The sequence below is a fragment of the Phacochoerus africanus genome, chromosome 9 (genome assembly GCF_016906955.1).
Source record: "Phacochoerus africanus isolate WHEZ1 chromosome 9, ROS_Pafr_v1, whole genome shotgun sequence".
NCBI lineage: Eukaryota > Metazoa > Chordata > Mammalia > Artiodactyla > Suidae > Phacochoerus > Phacochoerus africanus.
The window spans coordinates 100,875,418-100,893,299 of record NC_062552.1 but is presented as its reverse complement, the minus strand read 5'-3'; the positions used below and the strand labels follow the sequence as shown (position 1 = coordinate 100,893,299).

The 17,882-nt window shown below is 42.0% G+C and overlaps 1 protein-coding gene across 1 annotated transcript in view; it reads left to right on the top strand.

Annotated features, from left to right (window-relative positions):
* Positions 1-15,281, top strand: part of NEK9 (NIMA related kinase 9) — a 44,537-nt gene extending 29,256 nt beyond the window's left edge. The window contains 6 exon segments of the mRNA XM_047794853.1: positions 1,181-1,351; positions 2,120-2,179; positions 5,692-5,912; positions 6,940-7,101; positions 9,121-9,339; positions 11,891-15,281. Coding sequence (XP_047650809.1) covers positions 1,181-1,351; positions 2,120-2,179; positions 5,692-5,912; positions 6,940-7,101; positions 9,121-9,339; positions 11,891-12,013 — 956 coding nt within the window. The 3' untranslated portion in view covers positions 12,014-15,281.
* The last annotated feature ends 2,601 nt before the right edge of the window (positions 15,282-17,882 follow it).

The window sequence follows — 17,882 nt, the reverse complement described above, 5'->3', positions numbered from 1 at the left end:
AGTTCTATAGATTATCTTCAGAATATATCCAGCCACTTTTATCGTCTTCAGTACTACAGCTAGTCTCCATGCTTCCACCCTTGGTCCCCTGTAATCAGTTCTCCTCATGGCAGCCCGAGGGATCTTTTTAAATACTTACTGTTCAGAATCTCTAATGGTTTCCTGTCTCAGTCAGTAAAACCAAAGTCATTGCAATCGTCTGCGTTGACACAGACTTCAGGTACTTCCTATGTCCTGACCTCTTCAGTGACCACTGTCCCCTCCTTTACTTAGCTCCAGCTACAGGAGACTTCTTTTCTTTTTCTTCTTTTTTAAGACCACACTGCAGCATATGGAAGATCCCAGGCCAGGGGTCAAATTGGAGCTGCAGCTGCCAGCCTTCACCACAGCCACAGCAACATGGAATCCAAGCCACATCTGCGACCTACACCACAGCTCATGGCAATGCCAGATCCTTTAATCCACTGAGCAAGGCCAGGGATTGAACTTGCGTCCGCATGGATACTAGTCAGATTCTTAACCTGCTGAGCCACAACAGGAACACCACAGGAGACTTCTTGATCTGTGTTCGTGACATTTACATGACCTGCACAGGCCCTTAGTACTTGCTCTTCTCTCTGCCTGGAAAGCTCTTCCCCTAAATATCCACCTGTTCTCTCTCACTGTAGTCAGGTCTCTGCTCAAGTATCAAAAGTGCTTCTCTGACTACCCTAACTAAAATAATGATACCCCACTATTGTTCTTTATTGCCACTTTTCTTTACCTTTTATCTTCCTTCAAAGCACTTATCACTACCAGAAGTAATTTATTTATCAATCTCTCCCCTCTAGAATGTCAGTACCGCAAGGACAGCAACTTTGTTTTGTTCATTGCTCTCTTTCTAGCACCTCAAGCAGTGCCTATCATGAAGTAGACATTTGATGACCAAAATGAATGAATGCTCAATAATGTCAAATGAGTGAATGGATGGATGGTATTTTGTAGGAGCAGTGGTCATTTTTACCTGGGTGACAATCAGGAATTGTTTAGGTTTTATGTAAGGGAACAACTAGCTTTCCCTTGTTTTGTGCATGGTAGAAAATCATTCTAGCTCTAGGGCATAAATGTGAGGGACTCAAAAGAGTTGGGAAGCTGTTCTCTTAAACTATCTGTTGTTTAATTTAATTTTTTTTTTGTCTAGATAATCACATTTTTGCCTGGGGCAATGGCGGTAATGGTCGCCTAGCAATGACCCCCACAGAGAGACCGCATGGCTCTGATATCTGCACTTCCTGGCCTCGGCCTATCTTTGGATCTCTGCATCACGTCCCAGACTTATCTTGCCGTGGCTGGCACACCATTCTCATTGTTGGTAAGGGTTCCACATGTGTGGGTTGGGTTGGCTTTGACAGAAGATAGACCTGCATCTAAGTTACTGATGGTTACATTCTTGCAAACAGAAGTGTCCTGAAGAAAAAAGAAGCAACTCTGTAAGTCTGCGGTCAGTTGTACCATATCTAGTGGTAGGAACAGAACATTGTCGTTTCCTGAGCTTTGTTATCTGCCATCTCAGGGTAACTTTGGGCTTTGCCCACCCTGCCATAGAATTTGTTACTTCTAGCTGTCCACTAATTAGTTGAAATGTGCTCATGCTTTTTTGAGAAACATTTAGTATACCTTTAAAAAGAAACTAAATTATAACTACTTTCTGTATAGAAATTCCTCTGTTATGAACTAAATTATAAAGGCCTATGTGAAGGTTTACAAGTTTATTCTTTAGGTCAGTGATTTACCACCTTGGCTGCACATTAGAATCCTTTGAGGAGTCTTTAGGAATCCCATTGCCCTGACTAGTTAAATCAGAACCTTTGGGGTGGGATCTCGGCATTATTACTTTCTAAGGTTTCCCAAGTGATTCCAGAGATATTAGTAGTTAAGATGAATTGCTACTTTACATAGTGAATATAGTTAAAGTAGCCAGTAGTGCTTGGCTTTAGATATAATATTTCTATCTAAAGCTGTAATCATATCTGGTGTGAGGGATAGCAGTCATCTCCTAGATTAACTCCCTGTCCTAGTCTTCTGACTTTTCCTGTCTCTAGCTGTAAACAACACTTACCTATTGAACATTTTTCCTCAGAGAAAGTATTGAATTCTAAGACCATCCGTTCCAATAGCAGTGGCTTATCCATTGGAACTGGTAAGTAACAATATCTCAGGTACCAGTAGTTTTCTGAGGTGTGAGTCTTTGGATTGAATTCTGGGCAGTCTCCCAAAAAAGGAAACAGGAAATATCTTTGGGAAATGAGGAATACAATAATAAAGAGGGAGGATCATGTTTTGGTAGGTTTCACAGTAAGTTACGACTTTTACATCACGGTCAGAGGGAGAGTACATCTTTGCCACTTGCATATGGAGGTAATTAAGTGGCTTGCCCCAAATTGTAATATGACTTATGTACTACTGTTCCTGTCCTTAAAATGCTAGGCTGCTATGGGTTCTGTCTACCCTTTACGTCCATGATATACCCAGGGGTATTCCAATCTATAGAAATAGTCCTTCTAAACAGTCTCTCAGAATTAAAAGCTGGCTAAACTTTAAATATGGTTAGGAAAATCAGCCCAAAGCCCTCTAATACTTTTCCTTTGGCTGCTCTCTTCATGGTTCTCAGTTGTTTGGGACCATGTCAGGAAATCAAATCTGTGTTCCTTTTGATTTTCTATTTGCTAGAGTACCTATAGTTTTTTTGTTTGTTTGTTTGTTTGTTTTGTCTTTTTTGCCATTTCTTGGGCCACTCCCTCAGCATATGGAGGTTCTCAGGCTAGGGGTCGAGTCGATTCGGAGCTGTAGCCACCGGCCTACACCACAGCTCACGGCAACGCCGGATCCTTAACCCACTGAGCAAGGCCAGGGATCGAACCCACAACCCCATGGTTCCTAGTCGGATTCGTTAACCACTGAGTCATAACGGGAACTCCTAGAGTACCTACAGTTTTTGATGTGACAGAAATGGATGCTGATATTTTATGGAGTGAAAACAGTTGAAGAACCAGAATGAAAGCAAATTTATTCTCCAGAAAGACAGTTGGAAATCTGATCTAGACTTGTCAAACTCTAGTTTACACACACACACATCATGCCTTTTATTAGTATCCTTTAGTAATCCATTGCTCAATATCTATTTGTGCGTATTAATATCTGTTAAATGATAAAATACCTCTTTTCTAAGTATAGCTGGTATATTACAACTTTGTTTTGCTGAAAGCACCTATTAAGGAAAAACATAAGATTAAAAGCACATGTCCATTGTCTGGAAAATGTAAACTATAAGGGCAGGGATTTCTGTCTTTTTTATTCATTAACTTTATCCACATTATCTAGAAGAGAGCCTGGGAAATGGCAAGTGCTCAGTAGATATTTATTGGTTGAATGTGTTATAACCATCTAGTGGAATAGTATGAGTTAAAATGGGCATCATCTGGAGTTCTTGTTGTGGCTAAGCTGGTTAAGAACTCAACATAGGGAGTTCCCATCGTGGCGCAGTGGTTAACGAATCCGACTAGGAACCATGAGGTTGCGGGTTCGGTCCCTGGCCTCGCTCAGTGGGTTAACGATCCGGCGTTGCCGTGAGCTGTGGTGTAGGTTGCAGATGCGGCTCGGATCCTGCATTGCTGTGGCTCTGGAGTAGGCTGGAGACTACAGCTCCAATTCAACCCCGAGCCTGGAAACCTCCATATGCCACGGGAGCGGCCCAAGAAATGGCAAAAAAAAAGACAAAAAAAAAAAAAGAACTCAACATAGTATCCATGAGGATGCGGGTTCGATCCCCGGTATTGCTCAATGGGTTAAGGATCCAGTATCACCACAAGTGGTGGCATTGGTCACAGACACAGCTCGGATCTGGCATTGCTGTAGTGTAGGCCAGCATCTGCAGCTCCAATTCAACCCCTAGCTCAAGAACTTTCATATGCTATAGTGCAGCTGTAGAAAGAAAGGAAGGAAGGGGTGGGGGGAGGAAGTACATCATCTATAAATATTTCCATAGTGTGAATGTGAAAAGCAAGTTGCAGCAGACTAAATGCCCTTTTATAAAGTTCAAAAATAAGCAAAATATATTTTGCTTAAAGATACATAAATATGTGATAAAAAAATTTTTAAGAAACATTGAAAACACACAATTAATCAGAGTAGTTCCATCTGGGTAGGAGGCCAGAGGAAGAAGAACTTGGCAAGGCAGACAAAGCAATAATAGGTAATATCCTAGGTCAGCACTGTCCCATAGCTTTTTCTGCAGTGTTGGTAACTTTCTATATCTGTGCTGTCCAGTATAATAGCCACCAGCCACAAGTGGCTGTTGAACACTTGAAAAGTGGCTCTTGTAACGAAGGAACTGATTTTTAAATTTTATTTAAATTTAAATAGCCATGTATGGCTAGTGGCTCTCATATCAGAAAGTAATTGTACTTTCACATAGTAGATTCATATATGTTGATTTTGTTAGGCATCTGTCCTTACTCATATGTTAAAAATAGTCTTAATGTATATGTTAAATGTAACATAATTTGTAGAAGGCATTTAAAACAAAAAAGCAAGCTTCAGAGCTTATCTTGGCATCTACAGTTCTGCTGCTTTGGTAGGATCCCAGTGTGGCACCATCAGTCCTCAAGCCAATACACTGTACACCATGCAATTCTTTCTTTTCTCTTTTTTTTTTTATGCTTTGGCAAATTACTTCTTAGTTATATATATATATATATAATATAATATAATATATATATATAATATATATATATAATATATATATATATATTTTTGGCCAATGTTAAAATTCAGTTTCATTTCCTGACTGCACATCAGCTCACTTTCATTAAAGGTAACTTGGAATATGCTGCATGATATTAAAAGAGCCAGCCATCACATTTTTAAAGTTCTTACAAATAGTCATTAAAGAATTTAATGGGAGTTCCCGTCGCAGCGCAGTGGTTAACGAATCCGACTAGGAACCATGAGGTTGCGGGTTCGGTCCCTGCCCTTGCTCAGTGGGTTAACGATCTGGCGTTGCCGTGAGCTGTGGTGTAGGTCACAGACGCGGCTCAGATCCCGAGTTGCTGTGGCTCTGGCATAGGCCGGCGGCTACAGCTCCGATTAGACCCCTAGTCTGGGAACCCCCATATGCTGCGGGAAGTGGCCCTAGAAAAGGCAAAAAGACAAAATACATAAATAAATAAAATGATCTTTTTTAAAAAAAAAATAATGAATTTAATAGTTGAGACTTCTCCGTTTGGGTGTTTCCCCAGAAAAGGAGTTAATGGTGAGCAACTTTTTTGGCAACTTTTAAGAGGTGTTTTGGCTTAAATGTAGAAGAACTTTGTATATAAGATGAATGTTTGAAGGATAGTGGAGTTGATATATCCGTTCAGGGGTGGACGCAGTGGTTGGGATGAGTATTCAGTAATGCTGTAGAACCTTGTTAATCTGCTGTGGACGTAAGATAAGCAAGTTTGGGAAGTAGGAGTGAGTACTGTTATAAAGGTATTGATGTACAATACCTTGTGTAAAAATTCAAAATTTAATCCCAAGTACTTGACTGACCCTGTTGCTATTGCACTTCATGCCACTGTAGGAACCTCTCCAGGGGCCAGTGGGGATCTCAGATGGTAAGTTTTCCTTGCTGTTCAGTAAATCTCTGCTTTTGTGCTGTGTGTCTGTCAGTGGTTCAGAGCTCTAGCCCAGGCGGTGGTGGTGGTGGTGGCGGTGGCGGCGGCGGGGGAGAAGAGGAGGACAGTCGGCAGGAATCTGAAACTCCTGATCCAAGTGGAGGCTTCCGAGGAACAATGGAAGCAGACCGAGGAATGGAAGGTTTAGTCAGTCCCACAGAGGCCATGAGGATCAGTAGTGGGGCCAGCAGCTCCTGTCCTGGCTGGCTTCGAAAGGTAATTCCTTCCGTAGAATTACCTTTGCAGGGACTAGAAAGGATCTTGTGTTTCCCATGTCCTGTTCAAGTGCTTTGCAGCAGGCATCTAGGTTTCTGATTTCAGCCTGAACCGAAATCACCTAATCTCTAATCCTTTTTCTTCCTGACAAGAAAAGATATAAGATGTTCACGTTACTTAAATGAATGGAAATTAACGCAACCTTTCTTGAAGGCAGTTTTTGTCATGCATGCATGCAAGGATCAAACTTATAGAGATTTTGTACTGTGGTTCATAGAAGTAAAATATTGGGGAATTGGAATCCTGTACAGTAGAGAAATGCTTTATGAGTGTTGAAGTACAGACAGTAAAAATGTTGGAGTGTATTTGTATGGAAAGTTGGTTACAACATATGGCTGTATAGAAAAGGATGGAATACCTGTGCAGCATGACCTATTGTTTTAGAAAATATGCAGTGCATAGAGGAATATTTACCACGAAGGCTATATACTGATCATTTTAACAGCGGTTGTCTGAGTAATGGAATTACTGGGATTTTTATCATTTTCCTTTGTATTTTCATATTTTCTACAGTTAACATTTAGAGAAATTTTAAATTTTTTACCAAAAAAAAAAAAACTCATAGGTTTAAGGTCCTTCTATAATAAGATTAAATTTGATAGCTCCTTAGGAATATGAATGGAGAAAACAGCACAGAGTTCTATCTAAAGCTTCAGCCTCTGCCTTTAACAGCCTGGCAGTTGGTCTCAGTAGCATCACCTTGGAGCTTCCTAACTTAACTGAATAGCCTGTGAAGACTAAGTATGTTGGGGAAACAGACCAGACACTCTAGACTGTTTTTGAGTTTGAATTTGCTTCCCTGTTACTCCTCTGAGGAAGGGATGGCCCGATGTTGACAGGTAGGGTGAGTTGTGTTGTAGCCACAACTGTCCTGTCCCACTAGAGGGTGCTGATGTCACAACAGTGAAGGCTATAGCTATATATAAATGTCTTACATAGAACTGATGAGATTCTTTCTTATACATAGGAGCTGGAAAATGCAGAATTCATCCCTATGCCTGACAGCCCGTCTCCCCTAAGTGCAGCTTTTTCAGAATCTGAGAAAGATACTCTGCCCTACGAAGAGCTGCAAGGATTCAAGGTGGCCCCTGAAGCTCCTTTGGAATACAGGCCCCCAGCAGGAGCCTGGGTAACTGAGTTTTTACCTTTAAATCACAACTAAGTAAACTGGCTACTAGCTCTGCCCAGTCCTCCAGGCCTCCCTGTCTCCTCCTCTAGCTTCATTGGTTTCCCAGTTGCCCTGCATCAACTCATACTGTCTGTTCAGTAATGCCTAAAACCTCTACCCAAGGCCAAGCTGCTTTCTATGGAAAAGTATTTATTCTTTTACATTTGTGATAGGTACACACCTTTCTACACCATGTGATTGTCTTTCTTTTCTCTCTACCTCAGAAGTACCAAGATTGAAATGCCAAAATTCAAGTACAATTTTTCATGACACTGCTAGGGTAGGTTGGTGATTCTTTTTTTTTTTTTTTTTTTTAAATCTTTTAGCGTGCACCCACCCATGGCATATGGAGGTTCCCAGGCTAGGGGTCAAATCGGAGCTATAGCCACCGGACTACGCCACAGCCATGCCAGATCCGAGCCCTGACTTCGACCTATACCACAGCTCATGGCAATGCTGGATCCTTAAACCCACTGAGCAAGGCCAGGGATCAAACCTGTATCCTCACGGATACTAATCAGATTGGTTTCCGCTGAGCCATGACAGGAACTCTGGTGATTATCTTAATTAAGTAAGCAATTATACTTGTAGTGTAGTGAGGAGCAACACATGTATATCTAACTTTGGTAGAAATCAAATTATGCTAAATATCTGAATAAAACTGTAAACCAAGGGTTAAACAAACTTTTTCTAAAGGGCTACATAGTAATTATTTCAGGTTTTGAGGATCATACATCTCTTGCAACCAACTCAGCACTAACATTGTAGCACAAAAGCAGTCATAGATAATACATAATGAATGGGCATGCTGATGTTCCAGTAAAGCTTTATTTACAAAATTGGCAATAGGCTGGATTTGGCCCATGGGCTATCATTTGTTGACCCTTGCTATAAACAAAGTACAGTAGAAGAAGGGAGAAAAAACCAGGCTAGGGTAATTGAAAAGCTTCCTGTAAGAGGAAATAAAACCTTTGAGACTTCAAGATAAACTAAATTTAAATTTCTATGTCAGGGAGTTCCCATTGTGGCTCAGTGGGAATCCATGAGGACATGGGTTCGATCCCTGGCATCACCGCATGAGCTGCAGCATAGTAGATCTCAGATGAGATTCGGATCCCGAGTTGCTGTGGCTATGGCATAGGCTGGCGCTTCAGCTCCAATTCGACCCATAGCCTGGGAACTTCTCTATGTCACAGGTGTGGCCCTAAAAAAAATAAATAAATAAAATAAATTCCTCTGTCAATTAGCCACTTTTTTTTTTTTTTTTTGCTTTTATGGCTGCACCGATGGCATATAGAAGTTCATAGGCTAGGGGTTGAATCAGAGCTGCAGCTGCCGGCCTACGCCATAGCCACAGCAAAACTTGGGATCTGAGCCATGTCTTCAACCCACACCACAGCTCAAGGAAACACTGGATCCTTAACTGAGGATCCACTAAGCGAGGGCAGGGATTGAATCTGCATCCTCATGGATACTAGTTGGGTTTGTTACCTGCTGAGTCATAGTGGGAACTCCAGTTAGCCTTGAATTGTTTTGGCAATCTTGTTTAATGAACACCTCTCAAATCTCTTCTAAGGTGTGATCCACATTTCATGAATATGGACACTTTGAATCACATTATCCTCACTGTGATCAGAAAGATTTATTCCAATCAAATTGGGCTTTCCCCTACTTCAGCATTTTAAATAGGAAGATACCAGTGACTAAAATTTTTCTCAGATTCCTCCAAAATAGATGATTATTCTTTATCCTTACCATAATGGAGACTGAGGCACTGGGAGTTCTCTTGCTCTGTTAAGTTAGAGCCAGGTTCTGTTGTAATCCCAGCAGTTTTCTGTTTCTCTTGCGTTTACTTCTTGTGCATATGTGTTTTATCTTGTTAATTTAAAAGTAAAATCTGACAGCACTTAGAGGACATTTGGACTGGGGAGCCGTAGCATCTGGAAGAACCTCCTATGACCCTTCTCACCTCTCTCTTAGCCACCTCGGCTGAATGCAGGAGGAACAGGAACATGCACTGGGAAGGGAACACCTTTGACCACTCCTACCTGTGCATGCAGCGCTCTGCAGATGGAGGTTGAGAGATTGCAAGGTTTGGTGTTGAAGTGTCTGGCTGAACAACAGAAGCTCCAGCAAGAAAACCTTCAGATTTTTACCCAACTGCAGAAGCTGAACAAGAAATTAGAAGGAGGGCAGCAGGTGAGAGCACTAAAAGAATAATTCAATTTCTAATTCTCTTTTGAAGAATCACAGAAACAAAACACCAAGGACTGAAATAGACTTATTCCTTTGCAAGTACTTACTGTTTGATGATCTAAGTTTTGTAATTAATTCCAGAAGCCTTGGGCCTTGTTAGGCACCTGGATTGAATCATTTCCATCACCTAACTTCTGTTTGTTACCTTTGTTTTTTCTTTTACTTACTATGAAAAACTTTAAACATTACAATTCAGCAAACACCAATAGATCCACCATCTAGGTTAACAGTTGCTGTATTTGGTTCATGTGTGCGTGTGTGTGTGTGTGTGTGTGTGTGTGTGTGTGTGCTTAAAATATGTGTAGGTATATATCTGTGTTATTTAAATGATGGGTGAGGTATTTGTGTATGTATTTTTTTCTTTTTCCTTTCTTGCTAAACCATTTTCAAGTAAATTATGAAAGTCATGACAGAGCCTCTCTAAATGCTTTATTACACATATCCAAAAATAAAGACAATTGAAGTTCTCTGTGGCACAACAGGATCAGCCGCAGAGCAATGTCTCTGGAGCACTGAGATGCAGGTTTGATCTCTGGCACGGCACACTGGGTTAAGGATCCAGCATTGCCACAATTGTGGCATAGATCTGATCCCTGGCCAGGGAGCTCCACATATTGGAGGGCAGCCAAAAAAAAGGGTGGAAAAAAAGGGAGAAAAAATAAGACATTCATTCTCTAGGATTATCACAGTATGATTATTACAACACAAATAATACTAATATTCTCAATTCTCATCTAGTACCCAGTCAATACTCAAATTTTCCCACAAACATGTCCTTTATAGCTTTTTTTTTTTTTTTGGTCTTTTTTTTTTTAGGGCCTCACCCACGGCATATGGAGGTTCCCAGCTAGGGGCTGAATAGCTGCCAGTGTACGCCACAGCCACAGCAATGCCAAATCCAAGCCATGTCTGTGACCTACACCACAGCTCACAGCAACACCGGATCCTTAACCCACTGAGCGAGGCCAGGGATCAAACCTATGTCCTCACAGATGCTAGTCAGATTTGTTTCTGCTGAGCCATGACGGGAATTCCCTTAATAACTTTTTCATCAGACCAGAAACCTGTCAAGAACTCCTTGTTACATTGTTCTATCTCTCGTGTTTTGGTTTGGTTTGGTTTGGTTTGGTTTTAATCTAGAACAGTTCCCTCCACCACCACCACTCCTCCTTTCTTTCTTTTTTTTTTTGTCTTTTTTGTCTTTTTTGCTATTTCTTGGGCTGCTGCCACGGCATATGGAGGTTCCCAGGCTAGGGGTCGAATCGGAGCTGCAGCTGCCAGCCTATGCCAGAGCCACAGCAACACAGGATCTGAGCCGCGTATGCAACCTACACCACAGCTGGCGGCAATGCCGGATCCTTAACCCACTGAGCAAGGCCAGGGACCGAACCCGCAACCTCATGGTTCCTAGTCAGATTCGTTAACCACTGCGCCACAACAGGAACTCCACCACTCCTCCTTTCTTAAAAAATTTTTTCATGGCATTGGCTTAAAGAAGCCAGGTCAGTTGCTTAACAGAATGTCCTACAGTCTGAATTTGTTTTATTTCCTTGAGACATTGCTTAACCTGTTCTTTTGTCACCCTGTCATTTCTGTAAACTGGAAGTTAGACTTAAGCTTGATTAGATTGAAGTCAAACGTTTTAGTAAAAATGCTTCAGCAGTGATGCTGCTTGCATTGTTTCTAAAGGGCCACAGTATTACTCTATATAGAGTGAACTAGGATAGGGAAATACTGTCAACCCTTGGCTTTGCCATTTACCAGCTTTATGTATTTGGACAAATAATGTTTCTGTGAGCCCTAGTTTTCACCTAAAAAAAGAAAATAGTAGCACCCACCTTGTGTGGTGGTTTTGAGGATTAAATGAAATAATGCCTGCGAAAGTACTTCGGAAAGTAATATATACACTTGAGGTAAGCATGAGGTGACTGTCAACTGAAGCAGACAGGATTATTTTGCCTAGGGCTGTTTGGGTTTTAAAAGAGAGTTCTGCCTCCCAGAAAATCCTGTAGTCCTGAGAAATCCAGAACAGTTGGTCACCTTACCTGCAGCAAATGTACAGGTGAGGACTTACCTAAGTCCTGTTATTAAGGTAGTGTTATAAGCTTCTTATAAAACTGTGGCTACACATTCTTAGAGGTTGGCATTGAAAATCTAGTCCTGGAGTCCCCCTTATGGCTCAGCAGGTTAAGAACCGGCATGGGGGCCATGAGGATGCAGGTTCAATCCCTGGCCTTGCTCATTGGGTTAAGGACCCAGCATTGCTACAAGATGCTGCATATGTCACAGATGTAGCTCAGATCCAGCATTGCTATAGCTGTGGCATAGGCCAGCATCTGCAGCTCCACTTCAGCCCCTAGCCTGGGAACTTCCATATGCTGCAGGTGCAGCTGTAAAAAGCAAAGAAAAGAATTTAAAGAAAGGAAAATCCAGTCCTGAACTGCTCTAACTTAGATGGGTATTGTTAACGTGGAACTCTGTTTTATCTGGACAGGTCGGGATGCATTCCAAAGGAACTCAGACAGCAAAGGAAGAGATGGAAATGGATCCAAAGCCTGACTTAGATTCAGATTCCTGGTGCCTTCTGGGAACAGACTCCTGTCGACCCAGCCTCTAGTCTCCTGAGCCTGTATAGCCTCCAGGAACCTTGGATCCAGAGACCTTCACAGCACACTTACTGAATGCAGAGAGCGCTTTCCTGGCTTTGTTCACTTGCAGACAAGGAGCGCAAGGCGGAGGCTCTGAAGCACTTTCCATGTACACTTGGAGAGTAGCGTTGCCTATTAGATAGGATCTAGGAGTGGTTTTGTATTGGAAAATGGAAGGGCCCCATGGCCCTGGCTTGGTCCTCGGTGACTGCCATAGCAACAGCAGCTCTGTACCGCGTCTGGTGATTTCCACCTTTCAAGAGGAGACACAATGCTCACCTTAATTTTGCTGGTAGCAGCTTATATCTCATTTATCATTTTCACCATTAATTGGAAGCTGCCTTGGAAATTCAGCACCAGGCATTGCACCTCTGGGTGGAGGAGGTTCAAGTGTAAAGCTGGAGTGGGCTGGAACCAGATGTGGCCCAACCAGGTTCATCTGGAGAATGGTGAAGTGTTCTAAGCCTTCTCAGGAGCCTGAGTCCAGGAAAGTATGTCCCGGTGGAGTCAGTCTTGGGCTTGTTTTCAGGAAGTTCAATTACTTTGTGCAGCTAAATGCTTTAGGAGGAACAGTGGGCTTAGATTGCTTTTCCTCTGAGGGTTGAGTGAAACTTCTTCATTGAGTAGAGAAAGAAGGGCAGGCCCCTCCTCATCTCACAGCAGGAGTGTCAGGCTGTGGCCAGTGCAGGGTGGGACTTCCTAGCTTTGAAAGATTCCTCTAAGAGATGAGGCATCTCGGAGAGAATTGAGTCCTTAGGGCAGTAGGAATGGACTTCAGAGGAGAAACTGTGAGGGGCGATCCTCCTTCAGCTGCCTCTACTTGGTACCTTCGAGAGGACCTAGAGTGACCGAGTCTTCTGCCCCTGAGAAGGCTTCTTCTGCCTCTGCCTTCGTGGCTCTTAGGGTTCTAATCCTGACATCAGCAGCCCCAACCACTCTATTTCTGTATGTCTAGTCAGTATTTTCCCCCTTTTGATGTTTTATGAAGCCGTATCAGTGAATCTCTATCATCTTTCCTACTTGAGTGGCCCAAAGCCAGCACCGAGACCTGATAGTCCCTGAAGCGTAACAGAACAGGAGGAACCTGCCAAGTGAGAGGAATTTGGCTGAAAGCTCCCTTCTAATCCCTGTGTCTTCATGTCCTTGTAGACAGGAGCAAGCTAGTTTTCCCAAGGAGAAAGAGTATCCTAGAAAGGTTTGATGATCTTACTTAAGGATGTGAGCTTTGTGTTTCTCCTGGGCCTTAGTATTTGGGGTCGCAGGAGCTGCCTTGATGAGTCTCACATCCTAGAAGGAGCTAAATTAATTTTTGTTTCGTTTTCCTTAACCAAAAAAAATGAATGTTTGATATCTGTGTAATATTTTGGAAGGACCTGTGCCATGGAAGTTTTGCCACTTCGGTAAAATTGGTTATGTAAAGGTTGCTGCTCCAAGAAAACCCTACAGCTGGGGATGGGCAACTCTATTCAATGGGACCGTCTTTCGTTTGATATTCCCATTGTTTTCTCAATTCTGGGAAGCCTAGTACAATGGTACTAATGTAATCACTGAAGCCTTTTCTTAAAGTAAGGGAAGGGGCCAACCCTGGACTAAAGTTACAAGTTCAGGGGACTTGGGGGTTTGCTATAAACCCTAACAATGGATTTTGGTTCATCATGTAAATGAAACTTTGATTTTTTTTTTTTTTTTAAAGGACTGACTGGCCTTTCATGTTCTGTATCCTTCATGCTCACCATCTCAGCAGGCCTGAGAGGCAGGGTCAGTTTGGGTGTGAATCATGAGTATTGCTTCTGCCAGGGAACAAGGAACATGGGCATGTTGCTGAGATCGCGGGATGGAAGTGAGCACTGAAGGGAGGGTGAGAGCCTGGCTCTTGCTCTGGAGGGGAGTTACTCTAGTAGTGGAACACTGGGGTCGTTTCTCTAGCATGTTCCCTTAGGAAGTCTAGGTTTGCAGTTAATCTGGCTGAGAATCTTAAGTTCTGTGCCTTAGAGACAATTTGCACTTTCTCAAATTGTGCCTGGGACAACCATATGAATTTTTCCCACCAAAAAGCTATGCAAACAGAAACCAGTTCAAAGGTGGCAGCCATGCATCAGATTAAAAGTGAAAAGTGAGGCAGCAGAAATGCCTTTGAATGGTGTTCTGTAGCTAATTCTCAATTGTGTCGTAATTTTCTTCTTTATGTAGTGCTAGGTGTTTGAAGTTTTCCGGTAGTATTGCTTTTGAGTTATAGTATAACCTGACGCTCCTCTACTCTGGCATTGTTGCTAAAGAATTAGCTTATTGTTAGCCACATGTTTGAAAGGTTGAGGGTGGAGTGGTTTGGCATTTCTGTTTTAAATAAACATTTAAACTCTCAGTCAGTTGTATGCCTCAGTGAGCCTATGCATGGACCTTAGTCACTGGGGAGAAAACACGCAGACTCTAGGTCTTCAGGAATCTTCGATTCAGTGAGTCTTTATATAAATAAATAGGTGGTCTTATAACAGAAACAGTGCAAGGGATATTTGCATAGAAATAATCTTTGCTTCTTTCCAACTTTTCTTGCTAACAATCATTTTTGCTGCTACAACTTTATTTCCCCCCAGACATCTAAAATATTTTGCTTAAACTGCAGAGGGAGAAGAAAATGAGCCATTAAAAGAGGAAGAGTCATGTCTCGTACTCGTCTCCTCAGTCACAGTGGGTTTTTTCTAGTGATAATGCCAGTTTATGTTTGTAAAACTGTTTTCCCTTGAAAAGGTTGAACTGTATTTGGTCTCCCTGGCATAGCACAGCCAAGTTACAACTTGGCAGAACATTTCACTATAGTTTAAAGCAAGAACAGCCTTAAAGTCACATTTCATTTGGTTTTGCCATATTTTTGGAAACATTCATAGTAGAACAACTCTGGAGCAAGAATGTATTGTAAATAAATGCTTTTAAATGAGCGTCCCTGGGCCTCCAAAGAAGTATTATTCATGATAGTGTCAGGGCAGAGTGGGCTTGTAGTCAGGACTACAAAACATGTCCCTTCGCACCACAAAGCCAAGCATCATTTATTGCTTCAATGATTAACTATGGAAATAAACATGCTGATGACTAAACCTCCCAGAATCGTGAATGTTAGGGAGAAAAACACTATATCACATCTCTGCTTCCTCCTGTGTAGTTGTGAAAAGTGATAAATTGATGACCTACAGCAAATGTTGGCCAACGGTGCTCTGCTGCATTCAATACACTGCTCTTAAGAAATACTGTCTCAGCGTGTCTATGAATACCTTTCAATGAAGTGGGTTTCACCATGAGATTTTTCCCATTGCTTAACCTTTTGAACTTTAGAATTTATAGCATCTAATTGCACTAAAGTTTTTTGGTTAAAGTAGTATAATACATGGACATTAACAAGCAGCATTTATTTATCCTCTCTCATCGTCTACTATCCAGGAAGAGACTTAGATAGAAAAGGAAAGGGGATTCTTAGATAGAAAAGGGGGTTCTAGGAGTTCCCGTCATGGCTCAGCAGTTAACGAACCCGATTAGTACCCATGAGGACAAGGGTTCGATCTGTGACCTTGCTCACTGGGTTAAGGATCCAGCGCTGCCGTGAGCTGTGGTGTAGGTCACAGGGCTTGGATCCCAAATTGCTGTGGCTCTGGTGTAGGCCACCGGCTATAGCTCCAATTGGACCCCTAGCCTGGGAATCTCCATGTGCTACTGGGGCAGCCCTAAAAAGACAAAAAAAGAAAAAAAGAAAAAGGAAAGGGGTTCTTACTTCTTCCCACAGGTCCAATAAAGCTAAATTTAAAAGGCTAATAGATATTCTTGATACCCTCCAGGCATGTTGAGGTCAAAGGGAACACCATGGCATTGATTTATTTCTCTAGCAGCATAAGAATAATCCTTCCTATGTCTATAGAAAGCACTCCCCCCACACACATTTGTTCTCCCTGGAGCGCCCTGGTCTGTGTCCTTTATAACATCATCCAGGAGTTCCAAACCAGGCAGACAAGGCAAATAAGTGAAGCAGGCCAGGCAGGGCTGTGGTGTTCTTTGTGCTCCTCCCCATGTGGAAGGAACAACTGATTCTGACCCCCACTCAGTTGGTACTCTGTAGGGCTGCAGGTCCAGGGTTTCCAAAACTTTTAGCTCCATATATGTTTAATGCTTTGTCAATCAAATAAAACAATATCTGTGGGGCAAAGAAGTCCACAGGCTATCACTTTGTGACCTTGGCCACTGCTCCTTCTAGTCAGCTATTGCTTTTACCGTCAAGTGTGAAACTTAAAGTGGGTACCTCATTAAACTTGATTGGGGAATGGATAATTGGGTTAAAAATCCAGTGTCTTGGGAGTTCCCATTGTGGCTCAGTGGTAACAAACCCAATGTAACCATGTGGATGCAGGTTTGATCCCTGGCCTCACTAAGTGGGTTAAGGATCTGGTGTTGCTGTGAGCTGTGGTGTAGGTTGGCAGCTGTAGCTCCAATTCAACACCTGGCCTGGAAACTTTCATATACTGCAGGTATAGTCCTAAAAAGAAAAAAGAAAAAAAAATCAGTGTCTCTGTGAGCTTTCTTCAAATGGCCAACCAAAAGGCCCATTATGTAATAACTCTTTTTCTTTCTAACAGCTAAGAAGAGCATAAAGCAGATATGCTGGTTTTTAAACATGATTTTTTTTTTCAGTCTAGTGTCTAGCAGTATCACAGCTAAAGCCTTAAACTTACATAGCAGATTGGTCTGATCTATTAGTTCAGCCACTCAGCAGAAGCTCCAGAGGAAATGGAACAAGAGTGGCCATCTATAGTTTGGTAAGTGTGGTTTTGTGGTCTGCCCAATCCCTTTGCCCAGGCCAGGTTGGGTGTTTTTTCTCCAGTATTTTAAACTAACAATTTCATTGATGCTCTCAGGACAATAAATCTTACTAGTATTTCAGATCTGTTCTGCAAGCTTCATCCCACCGGAACTGATACGACCCGCAACAGACATTTCCCTTATCACTTCTCCCATCTAACAAGTCTTAGGACTCACTCCTTTTATTATTTGTTTAAAGTACCAAGACCCATTTATTGTTGGCCTTATTATGAATGTTACTTGCAGTAGACATGATTCTGTTTAAAGAAAATTTTAAAGATCTGGTACTTTTCTTTCCTTTCAGAGTTTACTTTCTAAAATAAAAGTTTACCATGGTATCATCAGCAGAAACATGTGACACTGCCATGTCCCATTTTGCTTGGATGGTACATTTTGCTGCCTCATTTAAAAGTCATCTGATTTGAGAGCAGAATGCTAGAAGTAGCTAAAACTGAAGTTCTTCCTTTTTTTTTTTTTTTTTTTTTAAACATATGAAATCCTTTGGGAAAAAACTGCAGAGACATAGTGTGCTTTTCCCATCCCTACCCTGAAAGTACACAAAGATTAGGTTCCCTTTAGTACACAGATACCATGGGGAGGCTTTAGGACATACTGGCGCCCTGACCTTCCAAAATTATACTGACTTGGCCAGGACCATGTACCAGGGAGGTCATTTGCCTTACAACAAAAGCGTTTTGTTTTGTTTTTTTTAATAAGAGATACCATGGTCCTCTGATTCTAACAAGCCAAATTCTTGCAAGAACAAGAAGAGTTAACAGGAACCACAAGCATACATGCAGAGCCGTGGCAAGACACAGCAGGGAGTTCCTGCTGTGGCACAGTGGGTTAAGAATCCAGCATTGCTGCAGCTGTGACATAGGTTGTAACTGAGGCTCTGATTCAGTCCCTGGCCTGGGAACTTCCATATGCTGTGGGTCTGACCCTCAAAAAAAAAAAAAAAGCAAATGCAGACACTTCACTAGCACAAACCACAAGTCAGGC